The 26,495-nt window shown below is 32.7% G+C and overlaps 2 protein-coding genes and 1 pseudogene across 2 annotated transcripts; 1 reads left to right on the forward strand and 2 right to left on the reverse strand.

Annotated features, from left to right (window-relative positions):
• Positions 1–4: 4 nt before the first annotated feature.
• Positions 5–1,322, reverse strand: LOC109168382 (soluble inorganic pyrophosphatase 4-like; the record flags this gene model as incomplete). Its single annotated transcript, XM_019317393.1, has 8 exons — positions 1,151–1,322; positions 1,016–1,044; positions 849–914; positions 665–772; positions 527–592; positions 327–447; positions 144–225; positions 5–47 (listed from the first exon to the last, which is right to left on the reverse strand). Coding segments are annotated over exons 1-8 (636 nt in total), but the record flags the coding sequence as incomplete, so codon positions are not given.
• A 678-nt stretch (positions 1,323–2,000) lies between these two features.
• Positions 2,001–8,052, forward strand: LOC109168386 (annotated as a pseudogene).
• Positions 8,053–8,124: 72 nt separating this feature from the next.
• LOC109168385 (putative glucose-6-phosphate 1-epimerase) lies at positions 8,125–11,063 on the reverse strand. Its single transcript, XM_019317396.1, has 10 exons — positions 10,773–11,063; positions 10,493–10,606; positions 10,175–10,285; positions 9,859–9,910; positions 9,629–9,766; positions 9,361–9,459; positions 9,175–9,272; positions 8,962–9,069; positions 8,695–8,776; positions 8,125–8,329 (listed from the first exon to the last, which is right to left on the reverse strand). Exons 1-10 carry the CDS (start codon positions 10,844–10,846, stop codon positions 8,264–8,266), a joined length of 942 nt encoding a protein of 313 aa, XP_019172941.1. The 5' UTR covers positions 10,847–11,063; the 3' UTR covers positions 8,125–8,263.
• Positions 11,064–26,495: the final 15,432 nt, after the last annotated feature.

Below are 26,495 nucleotides of genomic sequence, written 5' to 3' on the forward strand. Positions count from 1 at the left end.
TCTTTCCAAGCTTTCTGCATTCTGCAATGTAAGCAGCATATAGATCCCTGACATCACAAAACAGAACAAAATGTAATTAGGATGATCTGAGCAGCAAAATCAGCTTTCTTTTTGATGTGTTTCATGTAGTTGTGTCAACATACATGGATTTCTTGATAGCAGCAACAGCCTCTTCTGCAGGCTTGAAGTCTTCCACTTGCACTGATTTTTTCTCATTCTTCTTGTCTATTCACAGATGGTGAAGGATTATTGAAGATGAAACAAGCATGAAGCAAGTGCAAACACAAACATGCAAAACTTCTGTAAGTGCATATAGTAATGGATACAGTCCTCAAAGAAACTGCGGATCTCAGCAAGGCGATGTGGAGGGAGTTCCCCGATCTCATTGTAATGACGAAACTCAGGATCATCAGCACACACTGCTATTACCTTGTCATCTCTTTCGCCCTGTAAAATCATTATATTACCTCTCTCGTTTTCTCTGCTACATGTAATTCAGGGGAGCAAACTTTAGCGATGAACTAACCTGATCAATCATAGGCATCAATCCAATTGCACGGGCACGAAGAAAGGTACTGGGTAGCACAGGCTCCTGCAATGAATGAACATTTAGAAAGAATGAAGTAAAGAGATTCAAGAAAATCTTAACCCCAATTCAAGTAACCTGCATAAGTATCAGAACATCCATGGGGTCACCATCTTCACAAATTGTCCTTGGAATAAACCCATAATTGTGTGGATAAACAACAGACGAGTAAAGAACTCGATCAACCTACCAAATAGCATATGAGAGACCATGGCAGTGGCAGATTGAATTAAAATTCCAGGCTTTAATTAGCTGAACTCACTTTGATCAGCCCACTGCTTTTATCAAGCTCATACTTAACTTTGCAACCTCTTCCAACTTCAACCACCTTCAACATAAATAAATAAAAACCTTTGTTCACATTTACAGAAACACTGTAACCTTCCAGCATATATCAGTATCTATCTAATACAGCAAAGAAACACTTACACAATTAAAAACCTTTGGTGCATCTGGCCCTGCAACCACATAACATTGAACATATGAGCACTAAAGATAAGTGAAAAATAATAAAAAATTTCCTTACAAAACTTGAAGGTGTATACTGTAAGAAGCAATTATTACCAATTTCTAAGTCATGCCATGGATGAGAAACAACACAAGTGCGAGACATGGAGGACAGAATCCTTGGATTCAGAGGGGTCCCCGAGTTTGTTCCACTAACTTCAGTGCTTGTTTTAGCCATTTTCAACTAAGATAAGAAGCAAGGGAATAGCAGCAATATAAGTAATCCTCAAAAAGAGCTTCATGGAATTCAAATTTTCTTGATCTCTCCTCATTTATCATTGGAAACTAAAACTACAGTAATTGGGGCAAGATAAATTAAAGAAACCAGAGCAATAATACAGAGATGATCAGATAAAAATAAATCAAATAACACAAACAAAATATGATTCTTTTCAGTGTATGATATTCATTGTTTTAACACACATTATTATACTATTACAGCAGTGAACACAATCCAAAGAACAAAGTTTTTACGGTAATTTAGAGCTTATAACATCGTCTACATGCAGTTGTGACGAACAATCCAATAAGAAACATTACGAAGTCATATTCTGCAGATCAGAGAAACTTATTGAATGAACAAAACAAAACAAATTAAAGAAAATGAATCGCTTACAGTGAGAGGAGAGAGATATGATAATGAGATGAAGGATGAAGCTTTTGTTTTCGGATTCCGGTGGTGAATAGCGCGAAGAAGCTTTGCGTTTTTGAGAGGTCGAATATATTCATTGTGGCGGTTAGTTGGACAGTTGCCGTTTTTCAAGGAGTTAGTTAGTTAGCCAGTTTAGAGTCAATGCAGGTCGTTGGATTATCATTGTGCTTTGATCGAACGGACAGTGGCGCGGCAGAGTCGGGCTTGCTATTTTTATATTAATATAATAATTAAAAAAATAAAAAGGAAGGAATAGCTCTCTCTCATCATCAATCCAACAATAAACCACCAAATTCCTAGATCCTAACGACTCCCCACTCTCTCAAACCGCATCGGAATGGCGGAGGGGGAGCCGGTGCCACACAGCTCAACCTTATCCCCGCCGGATTCCTACGCCGCCGTGGTTCTCGGCGGCACCTTCGATCGCTTACACAACGGCCACCGCCTCTTTCTCGAGGTTCTTTCAGCTCCTCGCTCCGGTCAAATTTGCGGTGTTCCCTTCTATTTTTGGTGAATATCTTACCTGCTTATTTTGCAGGCGGCAGCTAAATTGGCCAGGGAGCGAATTGTAGTCGGCGTTTGCGACGGCCCAATGTTAACTAAGAAACAGGCATTAGTTTTTTTATTTATTTATTCTGGCGTTTATTCATTTCTAATTACATTTTTAAGAATTTTAAGTTTTTAAACTCAGATCAACAGTTCAAACTTGGAAGCTTTTGAATTTTGACTTGGTATTAAGATTTTCTGGGAAATTGTGGCACTGCATAATCACTTTTTAAGAACTGATATAGTTATTGCCTCATTTTGACCATATTTGCTGCCTTTTTAGCTTTCTGTAGTTCTATTCTTGTTCTGATTATAGCATTTTGATCATCCACTTGAGGTACTAGGGCTAGGGCCATGCCATGACTGGGTCTCTTCCTTTTTCAGTATGCTGATCTAATAGAGCCTATTGAACAAAGGATGGAAAATGTCAAGGGTTATATCAAGGTACTAAAAATTGTTCTAAATTGCGTCTTGCTTTGCTCTTTCGTGTTGTAATCGGATGTTGAAAATGTGATCAAGGTACTAAAAATTGTTCTAAATCGCGTCGTGCTTTGCTCTTTCGTGTTGGAATGTGATTTAATCCTCATTCAGTTAAAGTTCTTTGTGCTATACCAATTTCTAGTTTTACTCCATAAGTCTAAGTATGCGGATGTTCTTCTTCCAGGCCTGAAATTATTCGGTTGTTTACAGTATATAGCAACTAAGCAGGCGATTAAACTTGCAAATAAATGAATAACAGATAAAGCTGGTCCAAAATAAGGAGTTTCCCTTTTGATGTGTTATGATAGTGACATGTTCCTTTAATATTTTTTTTTTTTTTTTTTTTTTTTTCATTTTAGTCTATCAAGCCACAGCTGGTTGTACATGCAGAACCTATTGTGGATCCTTATGGCCCTTCAATAGTTGATGAGAATTTGGAGGCTATTCTTGTCAGGTTCTTACTTCTAATCTTTCCATTTCTAACTTTGTTAACCTTCACTTATACAGTTATACGTAGTCTTCTGTTTCTCTACTCGTGAATGCTTTTGAAGAATAGAGAAGATTTCTGTACTGTTTATGAATATTCTCTCTTTGCTCTTGATCACCAATTCACCATTCGCATCTTTCTTATATGTTGTTGATCAAGTATAAGTGTAGCATAATTGAAATGTGTTTATGTCATTTGTGTGATAGCAAGGAGACATTACCAGGTGGAATCTCTGTCAATAAGAAGAGGGCTGAGAAAGGTCTCTCGCAACTAAAGGTCTGTCTCGGGGACAATTGCATATATACCATTCTTGATACGAGACATCTAGGTTGCTTTATTGAACTAAAAAGCCTCATTCTTTAGCGTATTCTGCAGATTGAAGTTGTGGACCTAGTCTCTGAAGAATCAAGTGGAGAAAAACTGAGTTCCTCGGCTCTGAGAAAACTTGAAGCTGAGAAGCTCAGGAATACTCATCCTGAAGTTCAGATATAGTACAGTTCATGTGGCCCCTTACACAACTGGAAGGGGGTTGTTCTTAGCTTGCTAGTTTTTGAAGTTTTTCTTTTTCTTTTTTATGCAAGAGGAAATTTATATTTGCCCTTGTTAGTGTATGAGGTTTTCAGAAGCCTGTATATTTCAGTACCACTCATGAATGGTTTCTGTAAATCAGAATTCTAAAGATATTCTTTTGATTTATCCATTTCATTAAAAAATTTTGGAAAGAAATTAGAACTAGGGATGTTAATCTTAGCCAAAAACAGATAGAATGACCTGATAAGTCAAAAAAATTTTAGAGTTAGGGCTAAGAAATTTTGGCTCAATAAAAAAATTAGTCTGATAAGCTCGATGCTCAAAATTTAGTGGGTTAGCCTGATAGGTGATAGCCAAAGCCATTTGCTATTCTTTGTTTCACAAGTGATGTTGAACAAACTATATAGTAAATTTATCTATTCATCTTTAGTAGTAATTTTTATTATATTTGTAAATAAAATTTAAATAAATTTATTACAAAATAAAATATTTTTATGAAAAATTAAAAAAAAAAATTATAATTATTATATTATAGTTTGAATATATTAACTGTTTTTAGTTGGAATTTAGAAATGGAGGTTTATATTGATTGAAGTCATTGAATAAATATAAGTTTATATTTATTAGTGTAAATAAAATAATTTATTAAAATTTAAAGTTTAGAATGTTAATTTGAAAATATTAAATGAGTCCGCCACAAGCTTCAATCATATTGTGTGGACCATAGTCCACACAAGTTGTATAGACCATATTTTGTATAGTGTAAAATAATGTACATCCAATACAAAAATAATGTACATTATATTCAAGGGATGTACATTATTTTTGTATTCAAGGGATGTAAAAATAGTGTACATTGTGTTCAAGGGATGTATATTATTTCCGTACTGAGTGTACATTATATTGTATAATGTACATACAGTACAACAATAATGTACATTTAATATATTAAAAATGTACTTTTTATTATGGTCCACATAACATTGTATGAACCATGATTCACACAATAATTTGCCTAAGCTTGACAACTAAATATTCTATAATGTAATTTGAATTTGAGACAAGTTATTAAATTACATTATTCTTCCAAAAGGTTGAACCCAACCCTCATTAAATTACATTATTGACCTTATAGTTTAACGGAAATTTTAACGAAGGATCACTAGTGACAATCAAATTAAAGTCAAGAATGTAATATGGTAAAATTAAAAGAGTATGACTAAATGCGACAATGCCACAATAGTCGAAGACCAAAAAATAGAATTTGCTCTAATAATAATAATAGTAGTAATAATAATAAAATCAAGATAATAATAATAATAATAATAATAATAATAATAATAATAATAATAATAATAATAATAATAATAATCCTATATATAATAAAGCCATATGGTCTTGTGAAAATTAAATGGTGATAATTAACATTGAATTTTCACAAGACCATAATAATATTGTTAATTATAATAACAATAACAATAATAATAATAATAATTGAAAAGAAGCACAACATTTAAAAAATAAAATAGCTATATATTATATAATCATATAAAAAATATACTTTTGAAAAATAAAATAGCTATATATTATATAATCATATAAAAAATGTGTTCAATTAGAGTTTAAATTTACACATACAAAATTTGAAATTTGCTTTCCAAATGTAATTATCTTAGTTATTATTCGTATTGTGAAAATTATAATATAGATGAAATACAATTAAGAATAAATCAATGTAATTATGTAAATTCTCTCTATAAATTTATTTGAATATGCACATAATTAGAGATTATATTAATCATACAAAATTATAATTATAATTATAATTTTAATTGTAATTTTGTATTCTATAAAAATAATAAAAATACTTGACTAATGGAAGTTCAAAAATATTATTATATTAAATAATTTAAAATATTTTAATTTTTTATTTTATATATATATATATATATATATATATATATATATTTCAATTTCTACTGGCAAATTATTGTGTGAACGATGGTCCACATAATTGTATGGATCATGAATATCAAATACATCTTTATTATATTAAAAATACATTATTTTTATATTGAAAGTACCTTGCATACATATATAATGTACCCTTAGTATATTTAAAATATACTTTTTATTGCATGCAACCCCAAAGTTCATAAGTTTGAAATTAATATATGGCATAGCTAGGCGGCCTAATATTTAAGATTGTTGATGTGCATATTGAGGACTACGGAGACAAAGATGCGTTATTCGTGGATTCATCGGATACTATCCAACAACACTCTCCAACTTAATTGACGTGAAGTAGGCTTAGTAACATTAAGATTATATTCTCAAATTATTAGTTCTCATCTTTTATTGATTACACACTTAATTCGATAGTATTTGGAAGAAAAAATCAATGTTCGAACTAAGATTGTGATTTTGGTCTTTAAAGGTCAATTGTATGTTGCTACATCTAGAGTTAGAAATCTCAAAGGTCTAAAAATTTTGGTCCGTAGTGACTCTAAAATTGTAATTCAATTACTATTGTAGTTTACTAAGTTCTTAAAAATTTGTAATATTAAATACTATGTACTAAGTTTTTAATATAGTTTAAGATTTGTAGTAATCACCCACCTTAAATATAATTTTAATTGTAAATATATTTATGTTCATAATTTTATCATAGGAATTCACACATAATAATTATTAAATAACAAAAATTTTATATATGAATAAACCTCATATAGGATATATTTTTATAACATATTTTTCGTGCATCGCACGGGACAAATACTAATAATAATAATAATAATAATAATAATAATAATAATAATAATAATAATTAGCCTGCAGTGAATAAAAATAACAAACCGGTTAAAACGGGTTAAACGGCTATGATTTCAAATATTTGAAACTGAAGGCTTTTAATCCTATCATCTCCTTATAACCTCCTCAAGTTCTTCATATTTGGGAGAAGTTCTTCATATTCAAACACAGAATATCATTTGTTCATAGTGCCAACCGCAAGTGTACAACATAATCTACTTCATAGTTCATTCATCTGGAAGGAGTTTTTGGAAGTGTTGGTTTTTGAGTAAGTTTTATGGTTTTCTTGAGATCATTTGTTTTGTACAGTACAAGCATCATTGTTCCTTGATCAAAACCTTAATCTGCGATTTCTTGTTCCTTAAATTGTTAATTCTCGTTTTCAGGTTGTGAATTTCTGCGTATTCCGATTCTGAATCTTGAAGGGTATGAACATCAATGGATTTCATCATCACTTCTCCTGTATGGTTTCTCAAATTCAGAAACTTTATTTAAAAGGGTGTTTGATTATGGTGTTTTCTTGGATCCATTGCAGGTTCATATTCTGAAAAATGAATGATTTGATGACCAAATCGTTCTTGAGTTATGTGGAACTGAAGAAACAGGCGCGAATTGACATCGAACCAGAAGAAAGAGACATAGAATTAGGGCAACTCAGCAATGAAGATGCCTGTAATCTCTCCCAATTCTTCCAACAAGTTGAAGTAATACAGACAGACATAAAAGGGCAGATCTCCTGTCTGATCTTCAATCCCTGAATGAAGAGACCAAAACCACCCACAGTGACAAGGTTTATCGCGGCCTCAGGGACCGGATGGACTCAGACATGGTTGCTGTTCTTAGGAAAGCCAAGATTGTCAAGACCAAACTCCAGGAACTGGATCAATCAAACCTGGGAAACCGGAAAATATCAGTGGCATTCGCAAAAGGAACTGCAGTTGATAGAATCAGAGCTTCCACCACTCATGGACTGAGAGTCAAGCTTAGGGACATAATGAACGATTTCCTGGCTCTGAGACAGAAAATTGTCCTGGGGTACAAGGAAGATCTAAGGAGAAGGTACTACAATGCAACAGGAGAGGTTCCCAGTGAAGAAGTGATAGAGAAGATGGTTCTGGGAAGGGAGGATGTTCAGATCTTTGAACAGAAAGCAGAAATGAAACAGGAGAACAAGGAAAGGCATGAAGCTGTGATGGATATTCAGAGGAGTCTGGATAAGCTCCATCAAGTGTTCCTCGACATGGCTGTCATGGTTGAAGCTCAGGGTGAACAGATGAACAATATCGAGCGGGCAGTCTCCACTGCTGGAAGCTTCATCAATGGTGGAACCAACAATCTTTTCTATGCTAAACAGATGAAAAGGGAGAAGAAGAAGTGGCTGCACTGGGTGTTTGCTGTACTGGCTATCACCTTACTGGTATGCCTCATTAGCTTGCTAGCTTCTTGAGAGAATCTACGATATCTTTAGGCAATAAAAGATCATCATATCAATGTTCTATGTTCTATGAATCATCATGACAACAATGGAGAAATACTCGTGTTATATATACCATGAAGGGCTATGCTTGATGCACACCTTTATTTGCATTTTGCATTGTTGTCCAAATCGAGGAAAAATCTAGGAAAGCATTACAACAAAATTGAGAATTATACTCGCAATTCTTCAAGGAACACTTAAATGTTGCACAGCAGTCCAGGATTGGTTCGGCTCTAACTCAACTTGTCCAATCTGAGGTAAACAGAGTAAAAAACATACAAAAACTAAATGAATGACACTTTCAGGCATTTCAAAATTCTTCCAGGAATGTTAGGGGCAACCCAGCCAAGTTGATCAGGTTGTTGGCTTGGTAACCACAGGGTTCCAAGTTTAACTCCCAATGGGAGCGGCCTATTGGCCTTCTTGGTTTGACCCGGTCAGCTAGGGTCACAATGCGGGATTTACCCGGTGCACACTCTCAGGTAGTGGCCGCGGGTTTCCCTCGTCATCCAAAATTATTAAGGAATCTCGGGTAGAGCACGGGCAAAATTTCCAAATTGTTAAGTAGTGAAATAAAGGCAGAAATAGTATAAAGAATCATCAAGTGCCACTCTCACCTTGGCATTTTCAACACAAACAAAATCTTTGTAGCACGCTTCCATTGTAAGATGTGGGTTCCACAGAACAGCATCCGACCAACTGCACAAAGTAGATAGGCACGCACCAAAACTATAATAAGTGTTTTCTAGACAACATTAGCAAGGACTTTGAATTATACATAAAAATGGAATTGCAAAGTTAAATGAATGTTGAGTCTCAATAAAGAAGGGAAATTCTTGTCTCGTCCACTATTCCTTTCTCGTCACCAATTTGCATTAACTTACTTCGTATTCTTGATGCTTATTGTGTCACCCAAACCATTATCCAGCTGTAACTCATTAGGAGCATCGAGATAAATGCAATCTACAAAGCCAGGAAACGTAACAACATCCCTGAACCATGAAATAAAAGAAATAACGAGAATAAGCACGAAATAATTAGCCTAGGTAACAACTATACTCTCTTTGCTCTGAATTTGCTGAGATATTGATACAGACCTTTCCTCGCTACCCTCCACAGGATTTTTAGGATCGGGATGTTTGTTCAGTGTTTTACAACCCTTTAAGCCTCTAACTGACACACTCCCAATAGAACCCTGCCAAACAGAAACTTTGAACCTTCAGGCTTTGTGCAGATGGCACGACCTCTAATAATCATCTGCAATTATACAGAAGTTTACTTACACGGAAGTAAGAATGCAAGGCAGTAGTGAAAGAAAATGGTTTTTGGTCAGTATTTGTAACTCTGAATTCCGTAGAAAGTGTCTTCTCACCCAGAGTAACCTGAGAAAGAAATTCCATTCATGAAATGGTTTGGCATACGTGGAGTAAATAACATGATAGTATGTTATTATTTAGACACCGAACCTGTTCTTGCAATTAGAATATCTACCGACTATAAATTCCAAGTTGTGAACTTCAAGCATAAGGGATAAATAATCAAGCCACTAACCTTATATAAAGCTTGGAAACTATAATCCCACATAGAACGGCTATAGGGGCCATCCTTCAGCTCGACAGTAATAACAGGATTTCCTTCGACATTTTCAGAATTAACAAGCGACCAGTCCACATTCCTTGCAAATCCATGCTGTAAGCAATACAAGCATCCTTAAGAGTCAAAATTAACACTGAGAAAGTGACCACAGTTTGAAACTATCGTAACAATTGTAGTGGATTTACCTGCTGAATTTGACCAGGTCCAAACTGCGGGAAACAATGTGGTATTCCTCCACTGTGCCAATGGGAAACTGTCAGTAACTTGGTATATTGGTGAATCTCACATCTCTAATCTCTCCTAGAATTCAAGCCTAAGAAACAGAAAATCCCAGAGATCCTTTAGCAATAACAAGTCATTAAACATTATTTTCCCAGTAATCACGAATGTATGAAAGCTTTCGCCATTTTAATGAGAAATGACAGAGAGGTTATCAGACTAAAAGTTTTCAAGTGAAATTAAACATTTTGATTACGGGGAATAAGAGCAGAAAAGGATAACCTGATCGGTTTTTGCCCATTGAATACAGCATCTGGCCGAACAAAAAGGAGATCTTTATTGCCTACTTTCCACGATGTAATACACCCTCCAAACAAATATAGCTCCGCCTCACTGCAAAATTTCAAGAATCAGATAAACCAAGGCACCAACAAGTGCATTCTTAAAGTTGCAACTTAATATCCAGGAGAAGAAACATAGCCAGCAAACCATAATATCACATTGCAGTAATCAATGTAATAGTAAAAACGTTTGATTTATGAAAATAAGATGAAATTAAGCAAGAACTATAACACAATTAAACTCAAATTAGTAATGTACCTTCCAGGAGAAGAAGTCAAAACAACCTTGGGCAAATTCCCAAGCCCTTCAGTAACCTTCACGCCAAAACAAGGGCTCTCCTTGTTCCCACTCGCAAATGCCATTCTAGAATACCTATCAGTTCGAGCAATTTCTCAAATAAAAACAAGAAAAGCCCCAAAGATTGCATTTTTCTTATCTGGGTTCTTTATTTTCATCTTATAATTAGCTTTTTTAACAGCAAAATGTGATTTGACTGACAGAGAGAGAGAGAGAGAGAGAGAGAGAGAGACAGACTCACCGGTTGACTCGCCGTAGTTTCGGCGAGGTTAGGGGAGAAGCAGACCACGTCACGGACATGGAGATTGTCGCCATCGTCGACCTTTTTATGGTGAGTTTGTATAGATTTTGAGGTTGCTGGAGCAATGGATACAGTCGCTTAGAACCCGAAGCTCAACAAGCAAACGCCAAAACACGGCTCATGGTATATGCTTTTGCTCGGTAATCATATGATGTTTCACTAGAAATTCGCATATTCTTTTGTGGCTCTATGCCATTGATGCTCTATCTTAATCTGGTTGGTGCGACACCTGTTTTTTTTAGTCACGATGGTAACTGGACTATTTCATTTGAGAGAGATATTGGTATTTTTGGTAAAATAGTTAGGCTATAGATTAATTTTGATTTATTTGACTATTATTATCATTAAAAAATTCATAAGTGCTTGATTAATTAGATTTTTGTAACTTCAAAATGTTAAAAATTTAAAAAATTGCTCAAAATAACTTTTTCAATTAACTTTTTGATAAAAGAAATTATACTAAACAGTTATTAGCTAACAACTAATTTACCAAACACCTTTCTATAATGAGCTAATGTTATCAACTAGTTTTACACTCTTATTAACTCAATCAGCTAACAGCTAACATCCATTTACCAAACAGGATTATTGTACTATGTTTAGACAAAAATCAAGCATATAACATTTAAATACGAGAGTCATATTCTACTCTTTCAAAACGTGCAACACATATCAAACTTGTAATTTTCGAGAGCGCTCCACAAGTCTCACATAGTCGCATCAAAGAATCAAATGAAGAGAAACTACAAGAACATCCCATAGCTATATTCTCGTTTGCACCGAGGACTAATTAATGGACAAGGGTTTTGAATTCTCAACTTCTCTTAGGAGCATCTCCATCTGTGTAGATTTTTATGGGCTTTATGTCATAAATTAAAAAATAAATAAATAAAAGAATTGACGACCACCCTCAACACGCCCAATGGGCGCATGTGCGTTGCTGATGCACTTAACGCGCACCAATAGTAACTCTTTTTTATATTCATTCTGTGGGGCCCACCTTTGAGATAAAAATAACTCTTCCTCACTTTTTGATTCTCTCTCCATTTTTTATTTCTTCCACCTCAACCACAAACTCTAAAAAACCAAGCAAAATTTATAATTGAGGATGTCAAGGATGAAATTGCACAACCACAGACCACTCAAGCCAACCAAGTTGGTTTATTAGTTTTTTTTATTATTATTATTTGAGAGGTTTATTAGTTATAATATAATATAATCCATGAAATTTTTGGTATGATATAAACTTGGTTTAAATTTTAGACATATTTAATTTAAATAAAGAGAAAACATATTACAAAATGTAATCAATGTTTATTTTGAAAAGAATAGAAATATTTAGGATACAATAATATTTGAACTCAACATGAGAAGACAGAAAACAATGAAGAGCAAAACAGTAGGCACTAACTTTGCGGTCAAGCACGGACAAAATGATACAGCTAACTGCATATGCTTCAGCTTTGGTGTCATCTCAAATATGTACGTATACATACATGTATATATACCCCAATTCCAGCAAATACTATGTTTGGTACACACGTTTCTAGAACAACCTCAGATTTGATATATACAGGTTTTGGATATGATCTATGTATATATCCATTGGTTTCAACTTTCAAATTGGAATATATATATATATATATATATATATATATATATATATATATATGAAAAAATATATATATATATGAAAAAATAATAAGTCATTGTAAATTTGATGATGTCGAAGTATGGTCTACTTTTGAAAGTAATAAAATATTGCAGGATAAAGATATATAATGCTTTTATATTTTTATTTAAGGGTCCATTATTTGGAACCCAGAAAATGACTTTCGGAAGTCATTTTCAGAATTTTTTCGTGTCTGGGTATTTAAGGAAAATAAAGTCAAAGAAAATATTTTTTATGGTCAATGGAGAAAATACTCAATTTGATTGAAAATGCTTTCCTAGATTTTTATTTTTTAGTTGGAAGACATTTTTTGGATTTTTTATTTTTTTATATATTTTTTTTATTATAAAGAAGGGGATACCCTACATATACACACTACTTGCCTCAACTAAGGTTCCCACTTAGGAGCAACCGGATACCATTGTATTTTTCCATATTTATTTTCTCTCTTATCTCTTTTCAAGTTAGTTTTCGGATTATTATTACCACCACAACCGCCCCTTATTATTATTGTTGTTATTATTATTATTATTATTATTATTATTATTATTATTATTATTGAGAAAACACCCATTTTTGTCCCACGAGTATTAGCAAAATGACATTTTTGGTCCATATGTTTAATTCCTACCAATTTTCATCCACGACTATTATTTTAGTACAAAAATTTATCATGTTGGTCACCCCTTCGTTTAAGACATGCCGAAATATGAAATTATTAAGGGTATTTTTGTCCATTCCAAATTAAGATCACAATTTGAACATGAATAAAATGATTTAAGCCATCGGATCGATCTCAATTCGCAATTCTCCTCCTCAAATTAAGGTAGGATGAAGATGAAAACTGCGAATTGAGATCGATCACAGGGCTTAAATCCCTTTATTCATGCTCAAGTTGGGATCTTAAGTTGAAAATGACGAAAATACCCTTAAAATTTTAGATTTCGACATGTCTTAAACGAAAGAGTTACCAGCGTGATAAATTTTGACACTAAAACAAGACAAATTATTGTGTGGACCATGAATATCAAGTACATTTTTAATATATTAAAAGTACATTATATAAAATAATGTACCCTTAATATATTAAAAATGTACTTTTAAAAAATGTACCTTACGTACATAAATAATGTACCCTTAGTATATTAAAAATGTACTTTTTATTTATGGTCCATACAATTGTGTGGACCATGGTCCATGCAATAATGGTTGCTAAAACAATAGTCTTGGATGAAAATTGGTAGGAATTAAACATGTGGACCAAAACTGTAATTTTGCTAATGCTCGTGGGACTAAAATTGGTATTTGCTCTATTATTATTATTATTATTATTATTATTATTATTAATTTTCACTTGCAATCCTCGACTATTGTAGTGTAGTCACATTTAGTCTTTTTTTTTTTTTTTTAATTTTGCCATATTACATCCATGACATTCATTTGATTGCCACCATTAGTATTCCGTTAAAAATTTCGTTAATTTACCGTTAAAAATCCTTACACATATCATAACTTATATTTTGAACACATTATAAATATTATAAATATCATAAGATGTAATATCGTAACTCATAGAAATACGAGTTACGATATGTGTAATGATTTTTTCATTTGTTATTGGTCAATTTAAGGATATCACTGTGTTTTAATATCGTAACTCATATTTCGAATACATTAAAAATATCGTAAATATTAAAAGATGTAATATCGTAACTCATAGAAATATATTCGGAATATGTGTCTCACTAGTAACAGTGTGGGAGCAATCTCTCAAAAGGACAATTCCACTTTTTATCACAAGAAAATGAAAATGATGATGGATCTTGACAATGCATTGATTCTTTTTGGTCGCTTAATTCTTTTACATTATCATAGAGTAAGAGCAATTACAATAATTTCACATATATGGATTTCGCTTAATTCTTCTGCATCATGGAATAAGTGCAATTACAATAATTTCACATCTTTTATATATATATATATATATATATATATATATATATATATATATTATAATCGTTAATCATTCTAAATTGATTTTAATCGGTTAATATGTAAATTCTCAAAGAAAGGCTAGTTTTTATTTGAACTTAATATTTCTCTCACATGTGTGTCACGTGTGCTCGCGCACACACACATATAGGTAAATTCAGGTGCGGCAAACCCTTCTCGTGCGGCAGTGCGGCGTCACCAATAGTTAAGCAAATATACACCATCAACGTTAGGAAATGCACCACAAAAACACACAAATTAAGTACTCATCACAAAAAACACACCATTAGGTGTGAGTAAAAACACATCCAGTGTTCGGAAATACACTATTAGGGGCGTGGTGAGTTATATGGTGTGTTTTTTTGAGTGTGTTGTGTATTTTTTGGTGTATTTTTATATTTCATTGTGGCGCGTTTCCATTTCACTGTTGATGCATTTCATTAACACTGTTGTATTCTGAAACTCCGCCGCACCGCCACACGGAAAGGTCCCGTCGCATTTGAACTTTTTCATATATATATATATATATATATATATATATATATATATATATATACACACACACATACACACACACTGGTCTTGTCAATCATAAAATTAAATGTTAGAAATTATATATTCAACATCACTTATTGATAAGAAAAGAAATACATGATAATTTTGAGTAAACAAAAACGAAAAAAAAAAAGGAAAAAAAAATCTGAAGTGAATCTTGCTAATAGTGGATGGAATTGAGTGATATATAATATATGATCGAAATGAGTGAGTTGGAACTTGAAAATGAAGGAAAAATGTCATCTCTGCCGGTACACTTTTGCTGTAGTGAGTGGGATTGGGATATCCACTATGAAAATGATTGGTATTCAACACGGTTAAAAATTTGGATGAGACGGTCTTACAAATTTTTGTCTATTAAGAAAGAGTTGGGTTAAAATGAAATGTAATATTTATACTAACAAATGTAATGCTAAATCAGGAACATGGTCGGATTTTAGGATGGGCAAGCAGAGCTACCGTACACAGTCCTAAATTTTAGAGGGCCTTCAAATTTTAGAGGGTCCAATATTTAATTTTTACCTAGCTAGTTTGGAAATAAAAACTAAAAGTTTTCAATTAAACTTAAAAGGCTTCATGAAAGAGTGGTAGGAACATGTGCTTATTGTATTTCAACTTGCAGGTTAAAGGTCTGAAGCTTAAGTGTTGCTCCAATTTTGAACATTTTTTTTTAATCCTTTTGCATTGCGAGTTCCGCACATTATTATTATTATTATTATTATTTTCTTTGCGCACAGCAACATTTCACCACCTTATTATTAGAAAAAAATACGGTATTGATTTTAAAGATTGTGATTTTGGTAGGGCCTTATTTATTTACCAGAACGGGGCCACCAAAATCTAAAATTGGCCCTGATTAGGAATAAAATATTTATTACTTATATGAGAAAATGTAATACTTTTGATGAAAATGTAATATTTTACATTTTGATGTAAAAATATTACATTTTTTCATCAAATGTATTACATTTTCCTTTGGCTAAAGTGTCATTTCGCACCCTATACCATAAGCGATTCTTCATGCCGCACCTTGACCTTTCATAAGTGCCGATTATGTTCACAAACTAAAATTTTTTGTCGCCTAGAACTTTTTGCAGGTTTTCCTGTTGCTCAATGACATGTCATCGGTAATATGATGATGTGGACCATTTATTAAGCCCTAGAAACCCCTGTAAAGTCCATGTATGCATTTTTAACGGCGATGGAGCTGAGAGGCGACAACAGCAACACTGGGGAGTGAGAACCCCGTGCCGGCGACTGCGCCTCAATCGTACCAGAATTCTCCCCTGCTGTGGAGCAGCTTGTCGGAGATTTACCCAACCTCTCTCCCCCCCCCCCCCTCCGACGTTCTTGACCTCGAATCAGTTCTCTCCAATCTGCCCGTGTCATTGGATTACGGGCTCCGTCGTTACCACCCTCTGACAGTGGGTTCCATGTGGGGCGGCGCTGACGAGTCTCCCGGGTTGCGATCGGACCCTGTCCCTGGGACTGGATACCAAGTGACGAGTGACCTATTGCCAGGAAACCACCACACTCTCCCATTCCCTAATTTGCCAAAATTTTGCTCAATCTATGGATGGTTCAATGCCCAGAAATATGAGCTTTTCAAATGCTCTGACCTGTAATTTGAACAAGAAGGATGAAATTCATCAGGGAACCTTGAATCTTGAGGATATTCGAGGAAAGATAGTGTCTTTAGCAAAGGATTAAAATGGGAGCAGAACATTGCAGGAAATCTCGTTTTCTTGGACAATGAAGGAATTGAGATTGTGCTATCTGAGGTTATAGAATACGTGGGTGATTTGATGAAGAATCAATCTGAGAGTTACCTTATTCAGAAGCTTTTCTCAGTGGGCAGAACAAAGAACTAATATTATTATTGCAGTGGACGGGGTGGTTGGAGGTGTCTAGGAGCAGCGACGAGACGAAGTGGAGTTGTTGCCATCACCGTTGTCCGTTGCCGACGAAGAAGATGGAGGGCGAAGACTGTGTTGATGAAAAAAAAATTGAAAAGAATTCCATGTCAGCAAATTATAACCTACAACCTATAAGTAACCTGCAAAAAGTTCTAGGTGACAAAAAAAATTTAGTTTGTGCATCGAATTTGCACTTATAAAAATTCAGGGTGCGGCATGAAGATTCACTTATGGTTCATGGTGCGGAATGACACTTTAGCCTTTTCCTTTATAAGTGCAACATCTTACATATAATAAAGCTATATGGTTGGGAAATAATTAATGTTATAATTAATTACCAACATTATTATTATTACTAGCTATAAATATAAAATAGCCACAACATCTTTTACTAAAAAAAAAAAAAAATACAATATTTGAAAAATAAAATAGCTATTTTTTTTTCTCGCCCATAACAAAGGATTACATTTATTTAATTAATGGAGTTATTAAATGTTATGATATTAGGATTAAGGATTCCGATTCTTGATTAATAGAAAATATGAAACGATGCAATATTAGTTAAATCTCTGGTTTTACAATGAAAGTCTATTTGATATGCTTTTGTTATTTATGGTGGTTCTTGAGATTATAATATTAATTAAATTTTTGATGAAAGCATGTTCAATATCTGAAACAGTGCAATTAATGCAAGCCTCTACATATAATTTTTCTCCATCTCAAATGCTTCAAAGAAATGGCAGAAGCGAAAATGGATGAAGAAAGCAAATGTTGCAGGCCGTGGGTCAATTATTGGACTTCATAATTAAAAAAAATCATTTAAGCCATAAATAAAAATTTAAATATATATAAATGTATATATCGTATGGGTCTTTAATGTTTTTCTCGATTTCTAAACTTATGACTTTTAAAAGAAAAAAAATACATTTGAATTATCTCCACAAAAAGTGGTCTTGGACTTATAAAATGACATTTGAGTTTATGAAATGCCATGTGCATAAAGAATATATTATATAATCATATAAAAAAATGTGTTCAATTAGAGTTTAAATTTACTCATACAAAATTTGAAATTTGCTTTCTAAATGTAATTATCTTAGTTATTATTCGTATTGTGAAAATTATAATATAGATGAAATACAATTAAGAATAAATCAATGTAATTATGTAAATTCTCTCTATAAGTTTATTTGAATATGTACATAATTAGAGATTATATTAACCATACAAAATTTTAATTATAATTTTGTATTCTATAAAAATAATAAATACTTGACCAATGGAAGTTCAAAAGTATTATTATATTAAACAATTTAAAATATTTTTATTTTTTCTATTTTTTTAATTTATATTTATAATAACATAAATTTTTCCCTGTGCATAGCGCGGGTGAATTACTAGTTACTTATAAGGGAAACTATAATACTTTTGATGAAAAAAGTAATACTTTTACATCAAAATATAAAAGTATTACATTTGTTCTCAAAAGTATTATGTTTTCCTATATAAGTAACAAACATTTTATTCTCGAATATATATATATATATATATATATATATATATATATATATATATATAAGAGATCATATGCGGATACTTGTTCAGGTAAAAAAATGTGGTTCACCTCATCCATCTAATCCAAATCAACAATCCATAATGAAGAAAAAGTTTAAAAAAATATGGTGGCATTATAGTAATTTTGTGTAAGTAAGATTTTTGTTTTTGTTTTTGTTTGTATTTGGTGCATTATTTCTCTTTTTTGAATGCATATTTTTTCGGGTGCACAGTTTCCTTTAAGAGACATGAATATTTCTAGTAAGCATATTGTTAATCAAATCCAGCCAATAGCCAATACAACTTGTTTTCATTTAGCGATCTGTATAAAAAGCAAATGAAAAACTCAAACCTATTAGCATATCACATTCACCTTTAAAGTCAAAAAACAAGAATTAAAGGTTTCGGAGTCATGATACACTTCTTGCTTCTCAACATATAGGTTCATTATTTTTCTATCTTCAAGTGCATATATTTGTCTCTTCGAGTGCATATTTATCTTATTAGCTTCTCAAACAATGGGTGCATTATTTTATTTATTCAAGTACATATGTTTGTCTCTTCGAGTGCATAGTCTATTTCTGAGTGCATGTTTACTTTATTAGCTTCTCAAAAAAATGGGTGCATTATTTCTCTTTTTTGAGTGCATCATTTTCCATCTTCAAGTGCATAACTTTGAACATTGAGGTGCATAATTTTACACTGTTGGGTGCATACCTTTAAAATGTTTAACTTTGAGTTTAGCCTACGAGTGCATAATTTTTAATCATCAGTTGCATAACTTTGTTGCCTTAATATGCATAACTTTGACTCTTCAGGTGCATAATTTTAAACATTGAGGTGCATAACTTTGGTTGATATATTAAATTGTTAATTCCAATTACTTGACTAAATCCTGATGAATCAAAATGCATCCAAGATATAATTGAAGAAGTGTGCAAAAAACTGGAAGCCATTAGGGAAGAGCCTTACAATAATAATGTTGCAAAATATGATGAGGAAAGAAAAACAATAGCGAAATGCAACAAAATACCAAATGTTTTTTGTTGTGAATTCAGTGTGCGAATGGTTGAATTTAAGTATTAGAAATGGTTGAATTTGATCTTCAAACTATTATTAGTAATATAATCGTAGTGAATTGCTCTAGGAAGCTACGTTTTCTTTTTAAATTTTTTCATTCATTCTAGACAGTTGATTTAAATTAGATCAACGGTTCAGATCTCACTCTATTTTTCACTGAGAGTCCTTTTGCACATGAACCATCTCATATATGTGTGTGTGTGTATAAAAGACATTTTTGGTCCTAGACTTATAGTGACACGGATAATTTTGGTCCTCCAAAAAAAATTTATCATTTTATGGACAGACTTACTGTGACGAGGACATTTTTGGTCCCTCGTCTGTAATTCTGTTAAATGGCCATCTAAGAGGATGGCAATTGCAGCAATTAAGCCTATCTCCTATAATGGCCGCCTGCTTTCCTCCTTCCCGGGGATGATGATACCTTTCTTCTACAATATTCCTCAGTTGATGAAAGAATCCAGAAGAACCAATACCCTGCTGCTCTCCTTTGTAAACTGCTCACCGACTGGAAAATCTCCGGAGATGTGATTGATGGAGATTTGTGCGAACAGTTCCCAAGTTTGCCTATGGACATGCAGCGCAAAATTGCAGATGAGCTAGATCGAACATCAGGGGAGATTTTGAAAAAATTTGGAAGAAATAAGGAACAAAATCATATGAGAGATAAATCTTCAACATAGGTAACCTTAACCAACATTTATCTCTTTTTTTTTTCTTTTTTTTTTTTTTTCACGCAGCTAGTTGAAAAGATATAGCATCATCTCCTTGTCTTTTACAGTAGAATTTTTTTTTTTAGTGTCAGTTGCTTAGTCCACATAATTCTTCCGCATTTATGCGTGGTCACCATATGACATTACAAGTCCATACGATTAATATGTCCATCAATACATCCTTTAACAACACAAGCATTTGGACATTTGTTTGTACAGATCATGGTTTGCGTTTCTATTAAACTACATCTAATGGTGACTATAAGATGATGGAGTGTGCTGCATACGAGCCTGAGGCTGATCCATCCGTTTTATCAAAGAATGCAGTTGCAGGAGGATTTCCATTTTATAAAAATGTATATATGCAGCTTCAAATGATCGCTTGGGCTAAAATTGCAGTCCCTTTGTGGTACCAACAGCAAGAAGTGCCCTGTGCTCCTTATCATGGAAATTTACAGTGCATATACTGAATGCAACTTCATTGTTCTGAAGTTCTCTAAATTGCCATTGGCCCCCATTCCAGCATCAGCAAAGCACTCCTTTTTAGCATTTTCACGTTCTTCTGCAGTAAGTGCTCATTGATCACTCTCAATGATTACCGCTAGCTTCCGTTTAGGTTGAAGCACAAATTTCCTTGGGCTATACCTCAAATGTATAGTTGTTTCATTGAATGCTTCCCCTCATCTTTCAATAGTAAAAACCCTCAAGGCATCACCAGCAACAACAACTACACCTTCAGCACACTAATCAGATGAAAATGATGCCGCCGAAGTGGATCACGTTCCTTCACCACCACGGCCACTACCGTTACCACGGCAACGGTGAAGAGAAGCTCGCAAAGTATGTGTCAAAATACTCATCGCTTCGATCTCGAGAAAATTGAGAAGAATTACGTTTTGGAAAGCGAACTCGCCGCAAGTTCCTGAAGTAGTATCTTGATTGAAGATCATGACTAAGGGGATACTCATGCACGCGGCACGTCGTCTGAAATCAAGAACAAAACAGGCATGGATGAAATATAGAGAAGGAGATAACATGAAATGACGCAATTACCCCTCACTTACACGGTCATTTAACAGAATTACATACGGAGGACCAAAAATGTCCTCGTCACAATAAGTCTGTCCATAAAATGGCAAAATTTTTTATAGAAGACCAAAATTGTCCGTGCCACGATAAGTCTATGACAAAAAATGTCTTTTACTATATATATATATATATATATATATATATATATATATATATATATATATATATATATATATATATATATATATATATATATATATATATATATATATATATATATATATATATGGTTGCATTCACATGCAAACACCTTTAAAATACAAACATATGGACATATACCGTGCGCACACCTAAATACGGGTATGCACAAATCCGTGGACGACAGTGCACACATCCAATGTAGTATGCATGTGTGAATCCACAATATTTGGGCCGGTGTGCACACGTACATAAACGACAGTGCACACAGGCAGGCAGCACACAAAATCATAAAAACTAATCACAATCTTAAATAACTAAAATCCAACGATCCAGAAATGCCCACACGTTTATATTTTAAGCCCTGTTTTTACATGAATGTAATTTTCTTTCTCTCTCTCTCTCTATATATATATATATATATATATGTATATATATAATCAAACGAGAACATGATTCTCCTGTAAAAAGTGAAGACTGATCTTAGTCATCCATTAGGGTTCATAAATTGTTTATGGTTTTAGTAAAAAAACACGAAGTCAATTTTATAATTATTGAAAATTTTTAAGAAAAATTTAAGAAAAATATTGTGACATTTTAGTAAATTTTTTTTAACTTTGAAGTGCATAATTTTTACATTATTACAAAGAGAAAATTTCAATTTTGGTCAACTGACTATTGGGGTTGTGTTAATTGCAACACTTGACTTTTAAAAATGTTTATTTAGTACCTTGACTATGCAATTTCTATCAATTTTGGTCACGCCGGCCAAATTGCCGGTCAAATCTCACCGGAAAATTTTAATAGGTCAATTTATGAGGGTATTTTAGTAATTTTACTCCTCTTTTATCTTCTCCGATGAGCTTCTCCATTTCCGGCGATGTTCTTCTCCGGCCAGTCAATGGCGATTTTGGGGAGTTCTTGTTATTTCTCGTACATCTCTAAGAAATCAAGAGTTCAAAGACATGCCTGAGTTTATGCATTCTTAAACACTCTTGGATATGAATGTACTGCTATATTCTGAGATTACTACTATATTTCTCGTACATCGCCATTGTCTGTAAAGCTTGCTTCTTCTCTTGAAAACTGTGCAGACACAAATTCCTGAAGAAGCTACACGTTTGCATATTAACACGCGGGCTTGAACACGACTCGTCTTTGGGTTCCAAGCTTCTCAATAGCTACGCCAAGTTCGACCTTTTAGCTGAATCCAAATGGATATTTCACAGAATTAGCGACCGCGATTTTTCTATTTGGAATCCGACTTTTGTTGGGTATTTTAGAGCGTTTCACTACGATGAAGTCCTCGGGTTGTATGCAGAATTGAAGAGAAGGAGCATCGGAATCTATGGCGCAGCCGTGACATTTACAGTGAAGAGCTGCGGCATGTTGGGCGACTTGAAATTCCCCCCGCTGAAGAACATCGCCGGAAATGGCGAAGAACGTCGCCGGAAATGGAGAAGCTCATCGGAGAAGAAAAAAGAGGAGTAAAATTACTAAAATACCCTCATAAATTGACCTATTAAAATTTTTCGGTGAGATTTGGCCGGTGTGACCAAAATTGATAGAAATTGCATAGTCAAGGTACTAAATAAACATTTTTGAAAGTCAAGTGTTGCAATTAACACAACCCCAATAGTTAGTGGACCAAAATTGAAATTTTCTCTTATTACAAATGTACAAATTCTCTACTACATGTGCATAAATTTCGTACTAAAAGTGCATAATATTTACACATGCACAAAAATGCACTCATTTTTAGAGCCTTTAATATGGACGCATAAGGTTATATTACGCGTGCACATAACTATTCTCATTTTTAGAGCTAACCGTATAAAATATATCTTCCCGTATATTACATATTTACATGTGTCCCAATCCAACCGTATAAAATACATATATCAATTTGTTATCAGAGTCGATCTAATCTTGGAACTCACACATAAAATAATTTCATACTCAAAAAGATATTTTATTACGGAGTATTAATTTAGTCCATTAATTAAAACAAAACATAACCATTTTTACAAATTACGAAATCTCCTCTCGAGTTTTCACACAATATTTAAAACATCTATCCATATATCCATATATCCATATATCCATCCACCCATCAATCCATCTTATCAATGGCTGGTAATTGATATGGAGATGACACATGCACATCCTTCATGCTAGCAACCTTCTGATTGTTCCTATGTAGACGATGATGAGAGCAAAGGCCTACCTCGTTGACGTCTTCTTCTTTTATTATTATTATTATTATTATTATTATTATTATTTAATTCTTTAATTTCTGTCGTCTTAACCATAGATACATCTTTTCTTTCTTGTAACCCGGGATCTGGTTGAGTGAGAGTGACTCATGACTCATCCATTCTTAACTAAAAGTTAAATGTTTGATCTTTGGCTACACCCAAAAGAGATGCATACAATTCAACGAAAGGAGTAGTCACTGTGTCTGGCGATGAAAATCCGGGGTATACCAAAAAAAAAATAAAAAATCTTCACATATAAGTATGCTATTTGCACCCCGATTGTCAACTTCATCTTCCTTCCATATTCTTTTGTGTCTTATTAAACATTATTCTTTGTGTGAATAACATCAAAGTCTTAATATATTTCAGTCAAAATTGTAGCAAGTCAAAAATAGATGCCCTTCTCGAGTAACCAATGCTCTAACAATTTTGACTGGACCAACATCCTACAAAGTTTGAAACTTATGAAAGTTTTTAAAGTTTTATTATATTGCACTTTTTTTTAGTGACAAAAAAAAAAAAAAAATCGATGTCACTATTTGAATGTTTGCACTGGGTAAACCTTATTCATTTGTAATAGCACGTAAATCATATAAGAAAAGTAAATTATATTAAAAAGACTCCATGTGACGAGCTCGATCAAAAGGTTTATTGCACTTTTAATGCTTAAAATAGGAAAGAATGATGAAATTAATTTATTAACTACCCATGCTAGAGAACCATAACTATTATTTCTTATTATCCGCCCCTGATGTGTCATCTTTTTATTTGATTTTTAGATTCTTTATTAAATCACGGGTGAATTAACCAATTCACCCGTAATAAAAAGAATAAATAATTTTTGTTTTAATTATAACAATCCGTTTGGTTGACTACAAATTCTTTGAAGTTTTAATTCCTTCAAACATGAATTTTCTTGGTTGGTAGTATGAAAAAATGTTCCTTTGAGTTTTTTTTTTTTTTTTTTTTTTTTTTTTTTTTTTGGAAATAGGAAATTAATTCATAACTTCAGAAAGAATACAATCAACGAGGAACTGGGGAGGATAATCAAACCACTCCCCGCAACCAGACAAAGAAACGACTTCCCTAGCAATAAGGTGGGCAGCACGATTCGCTGATCGCTTAACAAAGTAAAAGTCGACATCATGTATATAGTAGATGCCACTTCTTTAAAACATCGTACACAATAAAACCAAAAGCAAAATTAAAAGAGTCGGAAAGTAACAAAATGTTCCTTTTGGAGAATTGAAATTCTATTGACTGTTTAGTATTTTAAATTTTCATCACTTAAAAATTAACATAATGAAACAATATTATTTTCTCACACTTTTATTAAGTATAAATATTTGAGTATTTATACTAATTATAGATAGTAATTTTTTTTATATCAACCAAAAAATAAATCTAAAATATGCATTAATTCATTTCCATGAAATCAAAAAAATATATATTCTTCATAACTTTTGTTGTTGTTGTTGTTGTTGTTTTGTTTGCGATATCTTTAATGCTAATTATTATGAGTAAGTCACTCTTGTAATTAAAAGGATTACTGCTTTAACCATTCTTACATATCTTAGGTTGAAAAGTGCAATTAACCCACAAATTTGCCCAACATTGTTATGACAAATATTTTTTTGAAAATTTACACCGCATTTGGTTGGGATGAAAAAATTAGAGAGGAAAATAATTATAATTTGATGTGAAAAGAATAAGATAGAAATTCAAATTACATTATTTGATTGGAAGAAATAAAATTATTAAGAATGAAAAGGGAAGAAGTGATATAAATAATAAAATGTCCTTATGTAATACGGAGTAATAAAAATAATACTCACTGTCATATTTTATCTGGCATACTTACTATTCATTGGTCAAATCAACTCTTTCTTCTTTGTATATTTTTTTTAGTATTTTTTACTTATTTTTAAATTTGATTTTTTTTTTTGTGTTTAATAGTACTTTTTAGTATAGTTTATAAATATATAAATGTTGTATACTAATACTAAACTTAATATTATGAAAAATTGGATTAAAAATAACTTTACTCAAGTATTGTTAACCAAACGCAACACATAAAATGGAACGGAGGAAGTAACTACTAAGGGTAAAAAAAAGTGTTTTTCTTATCATTTTTTTCCACGCTTCATTGAATTGAAATTCATAACTCATAAAGGAGGTATGAATTCTAATTTACAGAATTACAATTCCTTAAATCAAACAATGTAATTTGTCAAAGAATTACATTGTTGTTGAAGGGAAAAATAGAATAGAGAGAAAAAGGGGAATCTCATCTGTCACTCTATACAACAAGTATGAAATATATATACATACAAAGTAATTAACAGAAGCAATAATAAGAGATAATTATATAACGTTACAAACGTTATAATACTATATAATAATGTCCATAATAAGCATAATGTTTATAAGAATTGTAAAAAAAGAATTGTAATTACATTGGGAGAAGAATTGTAATTAGAGTGTATCAAACATCTACGGAAAGGATTGTATGTATGGAGATTGGGATAGGTCGAAATCAATGGTTTTATGATAAGCCACGTCATGGGTCAATTTTGGGTATTTGATTTAAATAAATAAAAAAGGAAATGAGCTTAAAAATCTTACTCGTATTTAGTTTTAGTGGAAGTGGATTAAAGACCACACAGGTGTGAACATACTAGTTTTTTTTGCTAGAG

This window comes from Ipomoea nil, unplaced genomic scaffold (genome assembly GCF_001879475.1).
Source record: "Ipomoea nil cultivar Tokyo-kokei standard unplaced genomic scaffold, Asagao_1.1 scaffold3198, whole genome shotgun sequence".
NCBI lineage: Eukaryota > Viridiplantae > Streptophyta > Magnoliopsida > Solanales > Convolvulaceae > Ipomoea > Ipomoea nil.

What these genes read in the sequence shown, in the direction of transcription:
- LOC109168385 (XM_019317396.1), bottom strand. Translation starts at nt 10,846, where the DNA reads ATGGCGACAATCTCCATGTCCGTGACGTGGTCTGCTTCTCCCCTAACC. An exon ending in AAACTACGGCGAGTCAACCG is followed by an intron (nt 10,607 to 10,772) that starts GTGAGTCTGTCT and finishes TCGAACTGATAG; the next exon opens with GTATTCTAGAATGGCATTTG. An exon ending in GTGGAGGGTAGCGAGGAAAG is followed by an intron (nt 9,070 to 9,174) that starts GTCTGTATCAAT and finishes TTCATGGTTCAG; the next exon opens with GGATGTTGTTACGTTTCCTG.